Source organism: Haemaphysalis longicornis, unplaced genomic scaffold (genome assembly GCF_048455015.1).
Source record: "Haemaphysalis longicornis isolate Haplotype H1 unplaced genomic scaffold, Haemaphysalis longicornis Haplotype H1 scaffold_5, whole genome shotgun sequence".
In the NCBI taxonomy this organism is placed as follows: domain Eukaryota; kingdom Metazoa; phylum Arthropoda; class Arachnida; order Ixodida; family Ixodidae; genus Haemaphysalis; species Haemaphysalis longicornis.
The window spans coordinates 3,898,866-3,914,373 of NW_027526385.1; the positions used below are offsets into that span (position 1 = coordinate 3,898,866).

Here is a 15,508-nt window from a genome sequence, read left to right on the forward strand (position 1 = left end):
TTTTTAGGATGCAGCGATTTCATCTTAGAGTGATTTTAGAGTAGCGCCGATGTGTGCTAGGTTTTTACAGCTTAGAAACACACGAGAGAATATAACGGAAGAAGTACACAGGGCATGAACACAGTGAACAGTCACGTTGAGGTATGACTCAAGCTGTATCGGGCGCACTCTTGGATGAAATGTGGCACCATGGGGCGGCAGGGTCTCCACGTGCCTTGCTTAAAGTCGGGGCGGAAATCTTAAGTGGGGCAGCTCCGCCTCGCCTCATGCTTCCACAGAAAATTCACTAGAACTCTTTTCATACAGAGTAGTGTCTAAACGCGCTTGAGTGAGGTGATAACGAAAGATCGGTGCTGAATATTTTGGCTCTACAAGTGGTATATAACATTCTTGGATAAAACCAGCGCGAACTCAGACGAAGACGAAGGAAGTGCAACACAAGGACAGCCGCTGGTGTCTGAGCGCTGGTTTTATCCAAGAATGTCTTTCCAAATAGCCTAGCTTGCAACCTTGCCGGTATATAACAATTGGAAACGCGTTCAAAAAATGGCGCAGCCTTTTCGACCGGTGAATAAACAGGCGAGGGAGCGCCTTGCCGCGTCGTCAGTAAGTAGCGGTAGCCGCTCAAGGGGCAGAGTGCAAACTCTATAGGCATCACAGCGTCGCCGCTCCGATACAGCCATCATATACGCTAATTGCCGTACGCAAGACTGTGACGCCTCGTTATCAGATCATAGCTGTCTGAGCCAGCGGCGTGCTTGTCGGTGAACTGTACTTGGAAACGGGTGTCAAAATGGAGGAAGGCAAATTTCACCTTATCACCGCCGTTCATGGGATGATGCGCGATGCGGCAGGACGCGGCGTGCCTTCATCACATTATGCCATATGCTCCTCACTCTAAAGAAAAATTCTAGGGAAAAGGTAGTAACGGGCTGTATCTACGAACTCCTTACGAAGTTTACTTCCCCGAGAACGGTACGTAGGTCCTGCCACTAAGTATGGAATCTAAATGCTATCGTTACCACTCCAGACCATGCACTTAGTAACAGCTGCTTGTTTGATACTGACAGTCACTAATAGTAACAAAATTCTTTGAATTATTCAACATTATAACCACAGCGGTTTTCTCACCCCAAATCACGATGACAAAGTTTTTGCAAATCCACATGCTGACTTGTAAATTCTCCCATTAAAATGCCAAATTCTAAAAGTATTCGCTAAAATATCTAATTTTCGCGACAAGCCCACTGGGTCATCAGAGGACTTTCCGCCGCTGGCTATAAAAGCATGAAGAACAGATGTATTTTTAAGGTAAAAAAGGTATACTCGCTTTCCTCTTGCAACCCGTTGGTTTTCTTGCTCACTTTATTTGTTGTCTAAGTCAGATATGTGCGTGTTGAATGTGTGTATGTCGTGCTGCGCACTCAGCCGATCCATATTGTCACACGTAGTTTTTTCGCCAGGTTACGCATGACCACTTAGTAAAGAACTAAGTACCTTGTGTATATTGTGACAAGTAACTGGTTAGTGTTCTCTTAGTAAGTGCCACGCACTTTTCTTAAGAGTGCTCGCTCGAGGGCAAAAAACGTTCCATGCGCACGCACGTTCACAACGAAGTGTGTCCACGCCAACGCTATCTTTATGCTTACAAAATCCATGGGTTCGTGCCACTACGGGAGAACCGCATTAAAGACTGTTGAAGCGTTAAGCTAGATCATTTCTTATGCAGCTCGCTTGCGAAGTTCCCGTCTAGCGTATGGAAGAAACTACGGCACATGCCGGATCCCGCTCCCAATGACAATCAGTGAGGGATGAGTGTAAAGCAGAAGAGAATAGGACCTCCTCTCCTCTTCGCGTTCGTGCGTGCTTGCGTGTGTGCGTGTGTTCCACTACATTGTGTGTTTTAACTAATCCCTCCGAAAGAAGACCAACACTCGCATGTTTACCAAGCGGCTGTGTCTGGGAATTCTTCGTGGTTCTGGGCGTCCACCCTGGCTATTTCATTGCCGTGATATACAAAACATTAATACCTGCTTTTAAATAGAGTGCGTTAGAAGCTGAGAAGGCATTTGAAAGATATCTGGGTGAATTGCGCTCGGTGCTGAGTCAGTTATGGAGTACGGTGCATAGCTGGTGGCGACAAAGCTTGAAGAGCACTTCCATACGCAAGGGAACGAAAGAAAGCTCCACACTGTACTTTACAATAGTGCAAACACGTGTAAGCTGCTCTAACAAACGCTTTTGCGGCAGGCGGTTCACAAGCATGTCGGCACTATCGGCCGGGAATGCAATCTGCAAGTTTCAAGTTTCAAGTTTCAAGTATCAAGAATGATATGATATCCTAGTATAAAATGACAGCCCCGACCATCACGCCCTGCCAAGCGGCCACTCAGCTGCAACCAAGCGCGCGGTGTATGCCTTTCTTTTCACCTAAACAAGGTGGACTCGAATGCAGCGTCGTCCGATGTTGGTAGTTTTTGTTTCATGATAATACTTCCTGTACTCTGAATTTAAACGTCGAGTAACGTCTATTACAACACAGCATAAATAGTACTGATTTAACGCTAAACTGATCTCGTAATTATGACTGTTGACGACACTTTACCTGTCTTCCAGTGAAGTAGTGGAAGTCGTTAATGAAGATGCGTTTGATCAGTTCAGGGTCCCGAAGTACAATGCCTGGCATCATGCCATTGTAGTAACTGAAAAATCAACAATGATAACATGAAATTAATGGCTGCCGTACTAAGAAACGTGGTGCAACAATTGCTGGAAGTACTTTTCGGGAATTATGAGGTAAACCAGATTCAGCGCCCTTCCACTCCGTGAAGAAGCTTGACCAGCGAAGCGGTGGTGCGTAAGGTTAAAGTCGTTTTAGCGGAAAATTCTCTTGTAGTTTGTTTCTGCATACGTCCGGTGATACGGCAGTTTGTTTTAACCCTGCTCCCTCCGTAAATAGCCATGTATCGACAGCAGAAAGTAACGTTTAAGATTTCACTGTGAAATAACAATTAAAGCACGTAAATTAATCTCGGCGCAATGTTAGAGTTTCTTTAGCGGCGAATTGTCCTGCAATTTTTTTCGGGGTACTTCTGATAACACAATAGTTAGAGCCGTTTTCTATAATAATGCTCCCTCCGTAGATGGTTCACAGCGCAACGGGCAAAATGGAAAAGCCAGCTTGACGGCGATGATGACGATTGCTATTGGTTTCCGCTTTGTAGCGGGTGACGACATGTCATCTTACCAAAAAGGACTAATATACCTATGTTTTATACTCTTGGTTTAACACTAACGCTGCTTAGGGCAGGCACAAAAAGCTTATTAGGCACAAAATTTTTTTTTTCTGTTACAGGTGGTAACTGTACTAGGCAATATTCCCCTTTCTGCTTTTCTTTCACCAGCATTCTAATCTTCTTTTCGTCCCCTCGACAGCCTTGAAGTTAACTTCCTCTGTGCTACCCTTAAATCCTAGGTCTTCTGGAAGCCGAATATTTCCCTCATGCAGATTTTGATGGATACCTTCACATTCTAACACTATGTACCGCATAGTTTCTGTTCCTTTGCCGCAGACTACGCATACCCGATCATTTTGTGAATACTTCCCCACAAAGCTCTTAGTTCTCAAGACCCCTGCTCTGACTCAAAAAGCAAAGCAGTGCCCTGGGAATTATCGCAGAAATGTTCCTTTCTGATGTTCAATTTCTTAGCCCTGTACATCTCTAACGACGTTTTAGCTTCCATTTTTTCTCTCCATTTATTCATTTCAATCTGCCTTGCCTCTTTTTTGGCTAACTTGGCTGTTTTGGATTCTCCACTGTTCTTTCCGTATTTCATTGTTAGCCTTCTAGTCTTCCTTAATCATTGCGTGCCCGCGCTTTTCAAGTATAGGTACCTAAAAACCTTAGCTGCCCACCTTCGTTGATCCATTGCTAACCTCATCTCAAAACATATTTTACTCTGTGCTTCTAGAACTTCAAACGACGCCCAGCCCATATCTCCCTGTACTGCTTCGTTAGTTGTTTTTCCATGCGCGCCTAAGGCCAAACCTCCTACCATTCTCTGGTTCACTCCAAGGCCTGATAGAACGTCTGATTTTAAGCAGAGTACAGCATTCGCAAATGTGAGACCCGGAACCAGTATTCCTTTCCACATTCCTCTCACTACTTCATATTTGTTATACCCTCACAGAGCTCTACACTTCATTATAGCTGTGTTTCGCTTTCCCTTACCCTTAAGTTGCTCCTTGTTAGTCCTTAATTAGTTATCCCCTTCGTTTATCCACACTCCCAAATATTTGTATTCCTTCACTCGGGGTAATTCGCCTTGCTGGATAGACACTGAGTCAGTGGTAGCGTCATTGAATGCCATTATTCCTGATTTTTCTGCACTAAAATTTAACCCGGGGTCGGTGGCTTCCTGGCCGCTGATATTTATTATCTGTTGCATATAGGTCTTGTTATCAACTAAAAGAACAACGTTGTCTGGGTATAACATTCCCGGAGTACTCTGTTGTACCACTTCGCCTTGCAGCATATGGGTTAGGCTAAACCCTACTTGACTTTCTTCCAGTTTCTTTTCTAACCATGCCATGTAAAGCATGAACAGTATTGGGCTCAAACGGCATCCCTGTTTCAGTCTCCGATGGATATTGACCTGCTGGGAGCATTTCTGTCCTTCCCATGTAAGGTGCACTCTATTGTCTTTATAGATTGTTATAGGGAACTGTATTAATTCATCATCTAATCCCTGGAGTTTCAACATTCTCCACAGCAGTTCTCTGTTTATGTTGTCATTTACCCCTTTAAGGTCCAAGAACGCAATCCATAATGGTCTATTCTGCGCTTTCGCAATTTCAATGCATTGCGTTATCACGAAAAAAATTATCATCCAATCGCCTGTCTTGTTTAATTCCATTCTGCAGTTCCCCAAGTATTCCATTTTCTTCCATCCATGCTTGAATTTCTGATTTTATCGCCTGAATTACGAATCTATACAACCCGCCTCGGTGGCTCAGTGGCTAAGGCGCTGCGCTGCTGAGCACGAGGTCGCGGGTTCGATTCCCGGCCGCGGCGGCCGCTTTTCTGATGGAGGCGAAAAGCAAAAACGCCCGTGTGTACGAGATTTCGGCGCACGTTAAAGATCCCCAGGTGGTCAAAATTAATCCGGAGCCCTTCACTACGGCGCGCCTCATCGCCTGCGTTGCGTCGGCGCGTTAAACCCTTCAATCAATCAACGAATCTATACACCACTGACGTTACTGTGAGTGGTCTGTATGAATCAATACTGGCTTTGTCGCCTCTGCCTTTGTATTTAAATTCATCCTACTTTCTAGCCAGTCCTCTAATATTTGCTTGGTTTGTATCACCTTATCTATTTCCCTCATAAACGATTCCTTACTTTTAGGTCCAAGCAGGTTTATCAGTTGCATTGGTATTCCGTCCTGGGGGGAAACATTTTGTTCTCCTTTTTTCCAGTCAAGGTTGCTCCAACTTATTTCCCTTTCCGCAGTCTTCTGTGGCGCTGATGTTTTCGGTTCAGGCTTCCCTACCACTATTGCCCTAAACTTCTCACAAATCACTCGATGAACATGCGCCAACGCGTGCTTCCTTATAAATGTTTCTCCTCACCATCAATCAGTAATTTTTTATGGATATCGTTTTTTGAGCTTAATAATTTTACATGGTCCTAAAAATTCTTGGATGCGCTTTTGCTCTTTATCCGTATTTCTGTCATCCATTGTTCGCTTTTCTGCTTGATCTTTGCTTGCACCATTTTCTGCACTTCTAGTTTTTTCCCACGGTAGATATCCCATTTTTCCTTCACTACCTCCGGTTCCATACCAGTTCTTTTTGCTTCTCTGTGTTCTTTCGACGCCTTTCTTCGCTGGTAAATAGCCTCTTTTATTTCCTTATTCCAGCAGCTTCTCGGCTTTTTATTCCCTTTCCATCGGTTTCATTGCTTTGCTTCATTCATCTTACCCTTTATGAACGCAATCATTTCGTAGTAATACCAATTTTGATCTGGGTATTTATTGATTTTATTTTCCTATCTATCAGCGATGATCTGTAACTGCTCATTGTACAAATTAGTTCCTCCTATTTTACCTATTTCTAAATTTGTCCGGGTTGCGCCTCCAAAGTGAAAGCTAAGCCGCTTGTGGTCGCTTCCTAAGCTGTCTGTTCCATTTTCATCTATCCTCATTTCCCGCAACCCTTCGTATGCTGTCTCGGATACTAAACTATAGTCTATGCTGGACTGTCTGTTACCGCTTTCCCACGTCATTTGTCCGCCACACTTGCTTTACGTGTTTACTATTACAAGTTTACAAAGATTAAAGTCAGTTTTGCCTGTTAGCACAAATGCATTGCTAGGAAGACATTTTTGGGGGGCATTATAAGCAATTCTGGGTCAAAATTGAAGACCATACGGCGCTTTTTTAATGATATTTTTATACTGGGAACCGGTTTTTGCGCGGCGGGGAAACCTTCTCGACAGACAGTGTGACACGACACAAGCAGAGGCTGTCGTCAAGCCTGCGCTAGAACAGCTCCGCAGTTAAAATGAATAGGTGATTCAGCTGAGTGGGAAAATCAATTCACGACAACGCTTCGACTTTACAACCGTGCGCAGACCAACGCAAAACAGGGTGGATACACAAACGCACACGCACGCACGCACGCACGCACATACATACATACATACATACATACATACATACACATAGATACATGCATACGCACATACATGCATACATACAAACTTACATACATACATAGATACGTACATACATACATACATACATACCTACATACAAAGTAGCCAGCCTTCTTGAAATGCAGAATTCACGTGAAAATTTAGAGCTTCGCTTCTACATCTTGTGCTTTCTGGCTGGTGTGCTTCGTTCACACGCACACATTTTTTCAGCATGCTCACCCCCCCTCCCCCCACGAACTTATCTTTAGATGCTAGGTTAGGGTCTTAAGGTGGTTTCGAATTAGGTCAACCTTGATTTTATTGAGCGGAGGAAGAAATGGCGGCTCTAATTATCCCACATTAGCAAATGTATCAACGCAAAGAAATTAGTATTTATACAGCAGCGGCGGTAACGTTTATGGTATTGTTATTGCCTAAATTTAGGGTATAAGGCGCGTAAGCAACAGATAAATAGAATCTTAGCATGAATTTAGGCTAGTGGCGGTTATACATGTTAATCGCAAATTCTTATTGTACCTGCGCACAATTGCAAAAGCGCACGCCGACTGCTAGAAACAGAAAAAAATGAAACCGTACTCTATCCAAGCAAACGTTGTTCCGGCGCATGTATAGCATTCACAGGAATATTTCCTGTTAATTATCAACATGCATTCTTTTTTTGCAGAAGTCTTTGCAAACTACGTGCGGCTTACCCGACGACGTCTCCGTACTGCTTCAGCCACTCGCTCGATGCACGAGCCATACCCTGCAATGAGCGATGCGATCAGGGCCGCCGCACAGGCTCGCTGGTAACATTCTTTACATTTGGAAACATACACACGACGCAAGCCCAACGGTAACAGGCATTAAAGGGAGGCTGAAAAAATGAGGATGCGATAGGAGAACCGGAAACCATCGAGTTATCCATATCTTTGGTCATCTGATTAGCCATTAAACAGTGTTGTACGTAACGGCGTTCCAAGGAACGGCGTTCCTGGAACTAGTTCCTTTTTGGAGGAACGAAGGAACGCCACCGTTTCATTAAGGATCGGTGGAACTGTAACGGTAACTCGTTAGATTTTTGAAGGAACGGCAGGAACGGCGTTCCTGGAACTAGTTCCTTTTTGGAGGAACGAAGGAACGCCACCGTTCCATTAAGGATCGGTGGAACTGTAACGGTAACTCGTTAGATTTTTGAAGGAGTGCAGGAACGGCGTTCCTGCCGTTACATCACCAGGATTTGGCTGTTTTTGTTGCCAAAGCTCGAGTACAAAAATCACAAGTCGTTGTGTTTCTCTTCCTATAAGCTGCCCATTTTGCCCGCTCTTCAGCGGATTGTGCTTCCTCGAAGGTTAAAGGCAGAAAAATAACCACGCAGTGGTTCGCAGCTTAGGCTTGCTTTCATGCCGGTTGAGCTTACGTGGCGTTCGACGGGTGAACAGCGCTGCCGCAAGAATGCTTTTCACCTTTCATCGTTTGTCTGGGGTGGCCAAAATGCCCGTCTGGCCGATAGAATTGTTGGCGCCGCAGGTTCCCTGTGAAACCACCCCTTCTGTATATTGTCAGGGGTAATTACAGCATTAGTGCTCGGGAGGCGCGGGTGCGTTGTTGTCGGGGCAGTTGCGCTCGCTGTGAGGTCATTCAAAGGGTCGCCGGCTCTCAAAAGAGCTGGGCGCACCGCAGTGTCTCGGAATGTTGTAGTGCTCGAAGTTACAGAGTACGCGCGCAGTTCGTCACGGCGCGGTCTGTCGCCGATCTGGCGGGAATGGGCCGACGGGAGTGCAAGGTGCTTTTGTATTGCAAGCGTCGTGTTGACAAAGGGCAGTAATTCTGTCACTGTTGGGCATATTTTCGTCGCGCGCTGTATGGACAATACCTGAGAGAGGCCGCCCGAAGGTCAACTTCCAGCTCTCATAGTTGCTGTAGTTGGTCGGTTTCAAGTTAAACCTGTGCTATACTTGTGCCTTGATGAATACCTGGAAGTTTGAGTGAAAGTGTTAGTGTGGATCACGTGATTGTTTGTGCACAAATATTTGGGTTTTGTTGACCTGGCCAATCAGTGGCCCAGTGTGTGTTAGTTACAACTTAGTAGGTCCTCGAGGCTTGGTTTTAGTGTAATAAAACCGAAGTGCTTGGTGTTCTTGGACATTCAGAGCGAGAACTATAAAGTCCATTTACAGAAGCTTGTGTCCGGTCGGTTGACAGAACGCGGAGCCCCTCGTGAGTTAGCTTGGTCTAGCCAGAGAAGACTCTGGTTTAGCTGAGATAATTTAAGCATTTCTATGTTTTTTATGTGAACTTCGTTTATCGGGGGCACAGGAATCGCGCGGCGCCGAGACTGACCATAAGAGAGAGAGAGACAGCTGGTTTTTTTCGTTTTGTTTGCTCAAGTAGCAAGTTGGGTCTTCGTGGGTCTACCGGACATTTGAGAATCATCGAACGTCATCTTGCCTGCTCCGGCACCAACCTGGATTCTTTCGCCTGCTGCAATGTGTTTTCTTACTCGCAAATTTGTGCTGTACGATCCGCAACGCTTCACTTTTGTAACCCCCTTAACCAAATCCTGCAAAGGGTCCTGTAAAGTATTTTAAATAAACTGTAATATTGAATCTAATGCAAGAAATTTAATTACCTTCCTGCACGTGAGTAACTTTGTATTCACATCTGACGCGCAGGAACCTTACTGCGTCTATTATATGTGTTGCACCTATAATAGACGAGCACCGAAAACGCAGTTAGACATGTCTGGGGTTTGTGCGGTGCTTCCTGAAAAAAAAAAATTGTCAGGGAGCGTTCCTTTGGATTCTTTTTATTTCTAGATAATCTGCGGCCGGCGGTGTTCATATTCGTATAATATACGTAGTTCGATTATAGTTTTAAAATTCGAACTCTATTTTACCTATCAGACCCTATATTTTAATTTAAAAAATCGAATGTAACGTTAAAGTAACGAAACGTGCCAATTTTTGAACTGGAACTGGAACGCGTTCCTTTCGAAATAAAGGAACTTCTAACGGTAACTCGTTTCAAAATTGGGAAGGAACGAGGAACGAGGTTTCGTTCCTATTTTAGAGGAACGTGTACAACACTGCCATTAAACAACATGTTAGGTTTCATTCCTTTCTGGGAAGGCGGATAACCAGCGGAGCTGTTTGTGCGTTATGGGGTGACCGAAAAGTCCCGCTCAACCCGCGCGGATATTGACTAGGCTTCACCACGACCTGCTGTATAGACGGTCCTGGGCTTCACTGAGGAACACACAATGTGGGAATATGCCAGCTCACAAAGACCAAGCATACCCGGATTTCTGTAAAGACGGCTTCAGTTCAAAACACAAATGCATTGCTGAAAAATAACATCTTTCAGGGGCGGTAAATGCCATCTTATATCGAAATATGTAGCGCCGGAGAAGAACAGGTAGTCGTACAAAGAGGGTGAAAAGATGAGTGAGTGGGCTTCACTGTGTGGCACATCTTGTAGGAAAGCCAACTTACAAAGACCAAGCTTACAACAATCTTACAAGTAGGCTTCACTTTAAACACAGACTCATTGCTGGAAAGAGATTTTTTGGGGCAGTGTACGCGAACGTGTAGCCGAAGCTAGAGGTTGTCCCCAAGTGCAGAAGGAGTGCCTTTTAACAGTGAATCTGTTCAGCAATTCGTCAAATCCGGCGTCTCACAAAACTCATCATAACAGTATAAAGAAATCACCGGCACCGGCAGGATTCGAACTTGTGTCTGGTCAACGGAGATCAACGGAGTTGCAGTCAGCCGTCTTACCCTCTCGGCTACGAACGTGAGTCAGTACCCGAGAGTCAAACGGCTTGCTCAGTCGGCTGTGGTTGTGGGGACAGGGATCACGCCCCCTACTCCACACAGAACACGTGAAGGGTACACGTTGCTCCTGCGGGCACCTAGTTTAAGTGTGCGCGTTCCGTTCGTTCATTCTGCTTCTTCGATTTCCTTCTTTTTCGCCGTTATAGCAACAAAGATGGAGTAAACGTCGTTGCGGCCACCAAGAAAAAGAAAATTCGGCTGCAAACGTGGACTTAAACCATCGTGATGGTCGTCAAGGTTGCGTGCAGCTTCGCTACCTTCGTCTTACGCGTTAGTGTGGGCTTCATTCAATTTTTTTTTCGCCGTACGGACGCAAAAAGAGGGATATTAGCCTACGAACGCTCCGCTGTTAAAAACCAATGCTAGAAACAGAATGTGAGGAAAAATGCGACAGCGTTTCTCAAGCAGGAACTGGTACGTCTTGCGGCCCAGTGAGTACAGTAAGTATTCAGTGCGTGTCTAAATTCTTTGCAAAGCTAGTGTGAGGAAACAAACCCACTCCGCAAAGCGGGTTTTTACTGAAAAAAAAGGATTAGCGTTACCTTTTGCCAGATTTCCAGCAGGTTACCAAATAGAAGGCTCGGTTCGGGACCAGGTATGCCGAGGTCCTTGAAATGGGAAAACGTTCGCTTGCGCCATCTGTAAAGGCTGAACGTCACCGGAAAGTGCTTATTAGTGTTTATGGTCATGTCGGGTGTGACGTTGAACATCAAATATAGAAGAAGAGAACTCAACTGAACATTGCAAAAAGAAAACAGAATGCCCGGAGATATTTTATTGCCGGCACAACCGTACTGCTGGCTACATCCGTTTCAGCCTGTCGTGCTGCAAAGGTGTGTCATTTCCGTTTACCCATCCGCTTTGTTCTTTTAGTTACATTGAAAACGAGAAATCTCATGTGCCGACATATCAAGTTATTATTGTCGAAATTAGGGTTTTAATAAATTGCAATCAATTGCAAATTTCAATTAATCAATTGTCGTATTTAAAGGTATCGAACAGCTGTTACAGCGTTGAGCTGGGTCATCACCGGTCCTTCGTCGGCGAACGTTACGACGGCAATACTTGCAACCTGTTGGTTTTTGCTAATGCGGACTGTACAGCTTACATATGTGCGTTAGTTTGCATGATTTATTGTTATACGCGCAACGTATCTGGGCTAGTTCCGGCAGCGTTATGGGCAGGGATTTTCGTAGCCGGTATTTTGAAACCGAATACACCCCATGGGATCAGTACTTTTAGCGAAAACACCGCAGTGAGTACGGTGCGTAGGAAGCGGGCGTACCACATTTTCTTGTGTAGAAGTGTCGGGGAGGTTGTTCGGAGAGGGCTAACAATTCTTAACCTGTCTGGTGATGTCAGCCGAGTAAAAATGCTAAGCTTGCTGCGACAGATGAGTGTGGGGACGATGATGATGAAAATTATGATGATGTTGACAATGTTGATGCCCACATATACGTCAGTTATGTACAGAGTATCGTCAGACCTGTGTTTCGCAGGCACACAGAGATTTTGTCGTGCAGGAGGTAACGTTCGGGACATGACCATGTACAGTCACAGACAAATGAGATGCGAAATGAAATGAAATGCTGGGTAATCTCTGAATGAAGATAAAGAAAGAAAACACGAAAATATGAACCAGACCACGCAAAATTTGAAAATCCTGTTCGTGGAGGTGTAATAATAGCGCGATATTGGTATATTTGGAAGCCAGATTTCTCAACTTTGTTTTCGTAAGTAAGCCAAGCGTACAGTTAACTTGCATGAAAAGAAATGGCGATGTGTGTGCGTTCTGCTTCATATTTTCGAGTTCGCGTTTCATTTGTCTATTACAGCACCGCAGTTGAATAATCACCAAAAGTGGCCGATTAAAATGTGCTGCGAGGCACACTCCTTGCGCAGTGAATCGGCGACATTCAGCCGCGCAAGATGTAGAAGAAGAAGGCTTTATTTTTCAGCAGACGTTGTTACAATTCCTGCGGAAGGGGCAGGAGCTAAAGGCATTGAGTGCCTGACGAGGGCTCCTGACTCTGTGGAGTTCACAACAGAGGTGTTCACAGCAGAGGACATGTTCAAATCAAATATGCGTGCTTAGCAATAAGATCCTTTTTCTAGCTTGTATAGTCCAGATGGCATCTTCGATTTGCATTATGGCTCCATAGAATGCAGGGGCACGCAATGACGGGATCGTCAGCCCAGGTTGATCGCTGCAGCCTCCATGCGACACTAAATGCAAGAAAATTAAGTATCTTTCCTGGAGGATGGTGTCCCTATCTTTGGTGCACGTTGGTCATGCGGGATTGATGCTGCAATGACCGCCTTCACGCTATCTGCTATTCCGCAACGGGCACGATTCACGGGAGTGCTACATTACGGTGCGCCTGCAGAGCTTGGAGATGCAGAGCATCTATATTGCCGCGAACCATACATTGGGTTTGTTTACTTGTGTTTTGCTTTTACCGCCCGGCTGCGCCGGTCTGTGTTATCTCTGCGCCAAGGGAAGCGCGTGTTCCATTCTTTCTTTCTGTGCCGCATGTGTTATCTGTTGTGATAGGGAGAGCATTCCGATCTAACGTGAACAGCCCAGAATAATCTTCTTGGATCTACTATGTTCTCGATGCGAATCGACGTTTCGAGAACCACGCGCGCCAAAAGATAAAAAGCCTGCAGTGCGGACGCCGGGGCATTCGATTCGACGACACTCGCCTGTGCAAGTCACTTTGTTGACCGCTGCTTCGCCGCCTCTGTATTCTTTTGAGTTGTTAGGGGAGCACAAGTTCGCTCCAATAAACGTGTTTCTCATTCAACACCACTGCATCGTCCTTGTCTTCGTGACAATATCAAGCACAATCTGCTCTTTCGGTAAAAACGCTAAACAGCGGAGTGCAGCCGAAGAGTCCGTGAAGTTCCAAACAAATACCTTTCCATCGACCCTCGTACACTGGAACCCTCCATGATGGCTTTAATTGCACAATTTTCCCTAAAAAGCGGTCTAGCGCGAGCAGTCTAGAGTCGTGAGCCTGCTCTCCTCACCCCACGCGGCCTCTTCAGCAAGGAGCCCACCTGTTTTGGGTCGAACTGTACGCATTAAAATGTCCCAAGTTACAACCCCCCTCCCCTTCTACTTCCCCTTCCCCCACTTCACGTAGAGTCTTACTGCCACAATAAAGGCTACCTCCTCCTCCTCCTCCTCCTCCTCCTCCTCATCCTCCTCCTCCTCCTCCTCCTCCTCCTCCTCTTTTCCTCTGCCAACCAACCTCCACTTGCTTTATCCAACGCAGTACTTCCCGGTGTGCAAGTTTTGCGCTGCCCCGGATACCCTGAACCACATGGTATGAGAGTGTTCGGCAAACCCCAAAATTCAAAGAATCGCGCACTCTTCCCGTGAGCAGTGGGGAAGGAGCTGTCCAGCTCCGATCTCGATTCCCAGCTTACGCTGCTGGAAAGGGCCATGCCGGCAGGGGTCTCCAATGGAGTCCTGGACTGAGGAACCCACACCACATTACGATGCTCTTAACAAAGTTTATTCTCTTTCTCTCTCTCTCTCCCTCCGTGAAGTTAGGCCACTCTCGGTGGGATTCTCGAAGATGTAAGCGAAAGCCACCCGCAGAGTCGCGAGTTCTGTAGCCGTGGATGATGATGCGCGGCTTAGCATGGCCCTAAAGGTTGTGCGTGATGAAGGTATCCACAAAGCAGCAGTCAGTGATGTGGAAGTGTCGGTTCTGCATTTTTGCGCAATATTGTCAAGGTTCGAAGAGCTTTAGGGCGGTGGCTGGAATGTGCTCCTTTGTAGTAACACCGGGCGGCACTGTGGTTATGGTTTGTATGGGCAGATGATGTGCAAATGGCAACTTCGACCTTTGGGAAAATGTCTCGGGAGGAGAGAGCGGTACATGTTGCAGAAGGCTGTCGACAACGGGTACTTTGGTGAGGGCAGTGATTGTGTGAAGAAGGTATCGTGTTAAATGGCGTAAGTAGAAAATCGGGTAACCGCAGGCGAAGCGTCCATGCCCGATCGCGCAGACGAGCATAGAGCATAGTATTGGCCCGCTGGCGTGCCCCGGCATACTTTTTGGAGAGGCGGGCTGACGGAGTGCAGTGGGGCCACAGGTCATTTTGAGACAGGCACTCCATTGGCGGGTTATTACACTAACCAGGCTAAGGAGGCGAATGAATAAAGCTTCATCTAGTTTCCCTAATAAAACCTTCTTAAAGATCACAGCCGAAGGATACATTCTAAAACATGTGCATTGATAGTAAGAATATAGTACACACTGAAAGTTTTTGATACATTATGAACCAACTTGCCCAGCAATTCCCTCTCTTGAACTGAAATCGGGTAGCAATGACAACAGCCAGTTCTTTATTTTACAACTAGTGTTGTCCGCAGAAAACTGGCGCCAACTTGTTTCTTGGCTTTAAACGGTTTACATTTAAAATTCCCTGTACTAATTTTACGACGCTTACCTAGACTTCACTCGTACTTTTCGCAACTCGATGAAGTAGGGCCAAAAAAAAGGCAGAAGAAGAAATACCTGTACAAAGCAGCAGCGCACAGCGCCAAGCAAGCAGCGGCGAACATTTTTTCCAAGCGGGAGCTGAGGCCAACTGTGCGAAGTAAAGCTCAGTTGCTGGCAGTGCAGTTATTATACTCCCCGATGCGAACATGCAGCGCCCAGATGGTCGTGAACTGATGTTGGCGACCCGAAAGCATCCGGTTACGTTACCTCGGGGCCCGAAATACACTAATCGTGTGGAGGGCCCCAATTCGAGGTTCCGCACCTGCTCCGTTTCCTGCCGCAAGCGATGATAACCCACAGCACGCGCAGTAACGACCGGGCAGTGCCTGTTTGCTGCGTACTAGAATTTTTCACCCCTGAAACTCGGAATTCTTAAGCCCGACTTCCCCATTGGCGGGCTTATGAGAATTGGCGCACAAGCAATTTTTTGTGAGTTATGCCTTGCACTTCATATAC

At 45.9% G+C, this 15,508-nt stretch overlaps 1 protein-coding gene across 1 annotated transcript in view; it reads right to left on the minus strand.

The window, feature by feature from the left end:
• Positions 1-15,280, minus strand: part of LOC144137820 (cytochrome P450 3A13-like) — a 43,677-nt gene extending 28,397 nt beyond the window's left edge. The window contains exons 1-4 of the mRNA XM_077669825.1: positions 15,068-15,280; positions 11,075-11,180; positions 7,410-7,462; positions 2,606-2,702 (exon numbers count right to left, since the gene is read on the minus strand). Coding sequence (XP_077525951.1) covers positions 2,606-2,702; positions 7,410-7,462; positions 11,075-11,180; positions 15,068-15,114 — 303 coding nt within the window. The 5' untranslated portion in view covers positions 15,115-15,280. The remainder of the gene's footprint in view (positions 1-2,605; positions 2,703-7,409; positions 7,463-11,074; positions 11,181-15,067) is intronic.
• Positions 15,281-15,508: the final 228 nt, after the last annotated feature.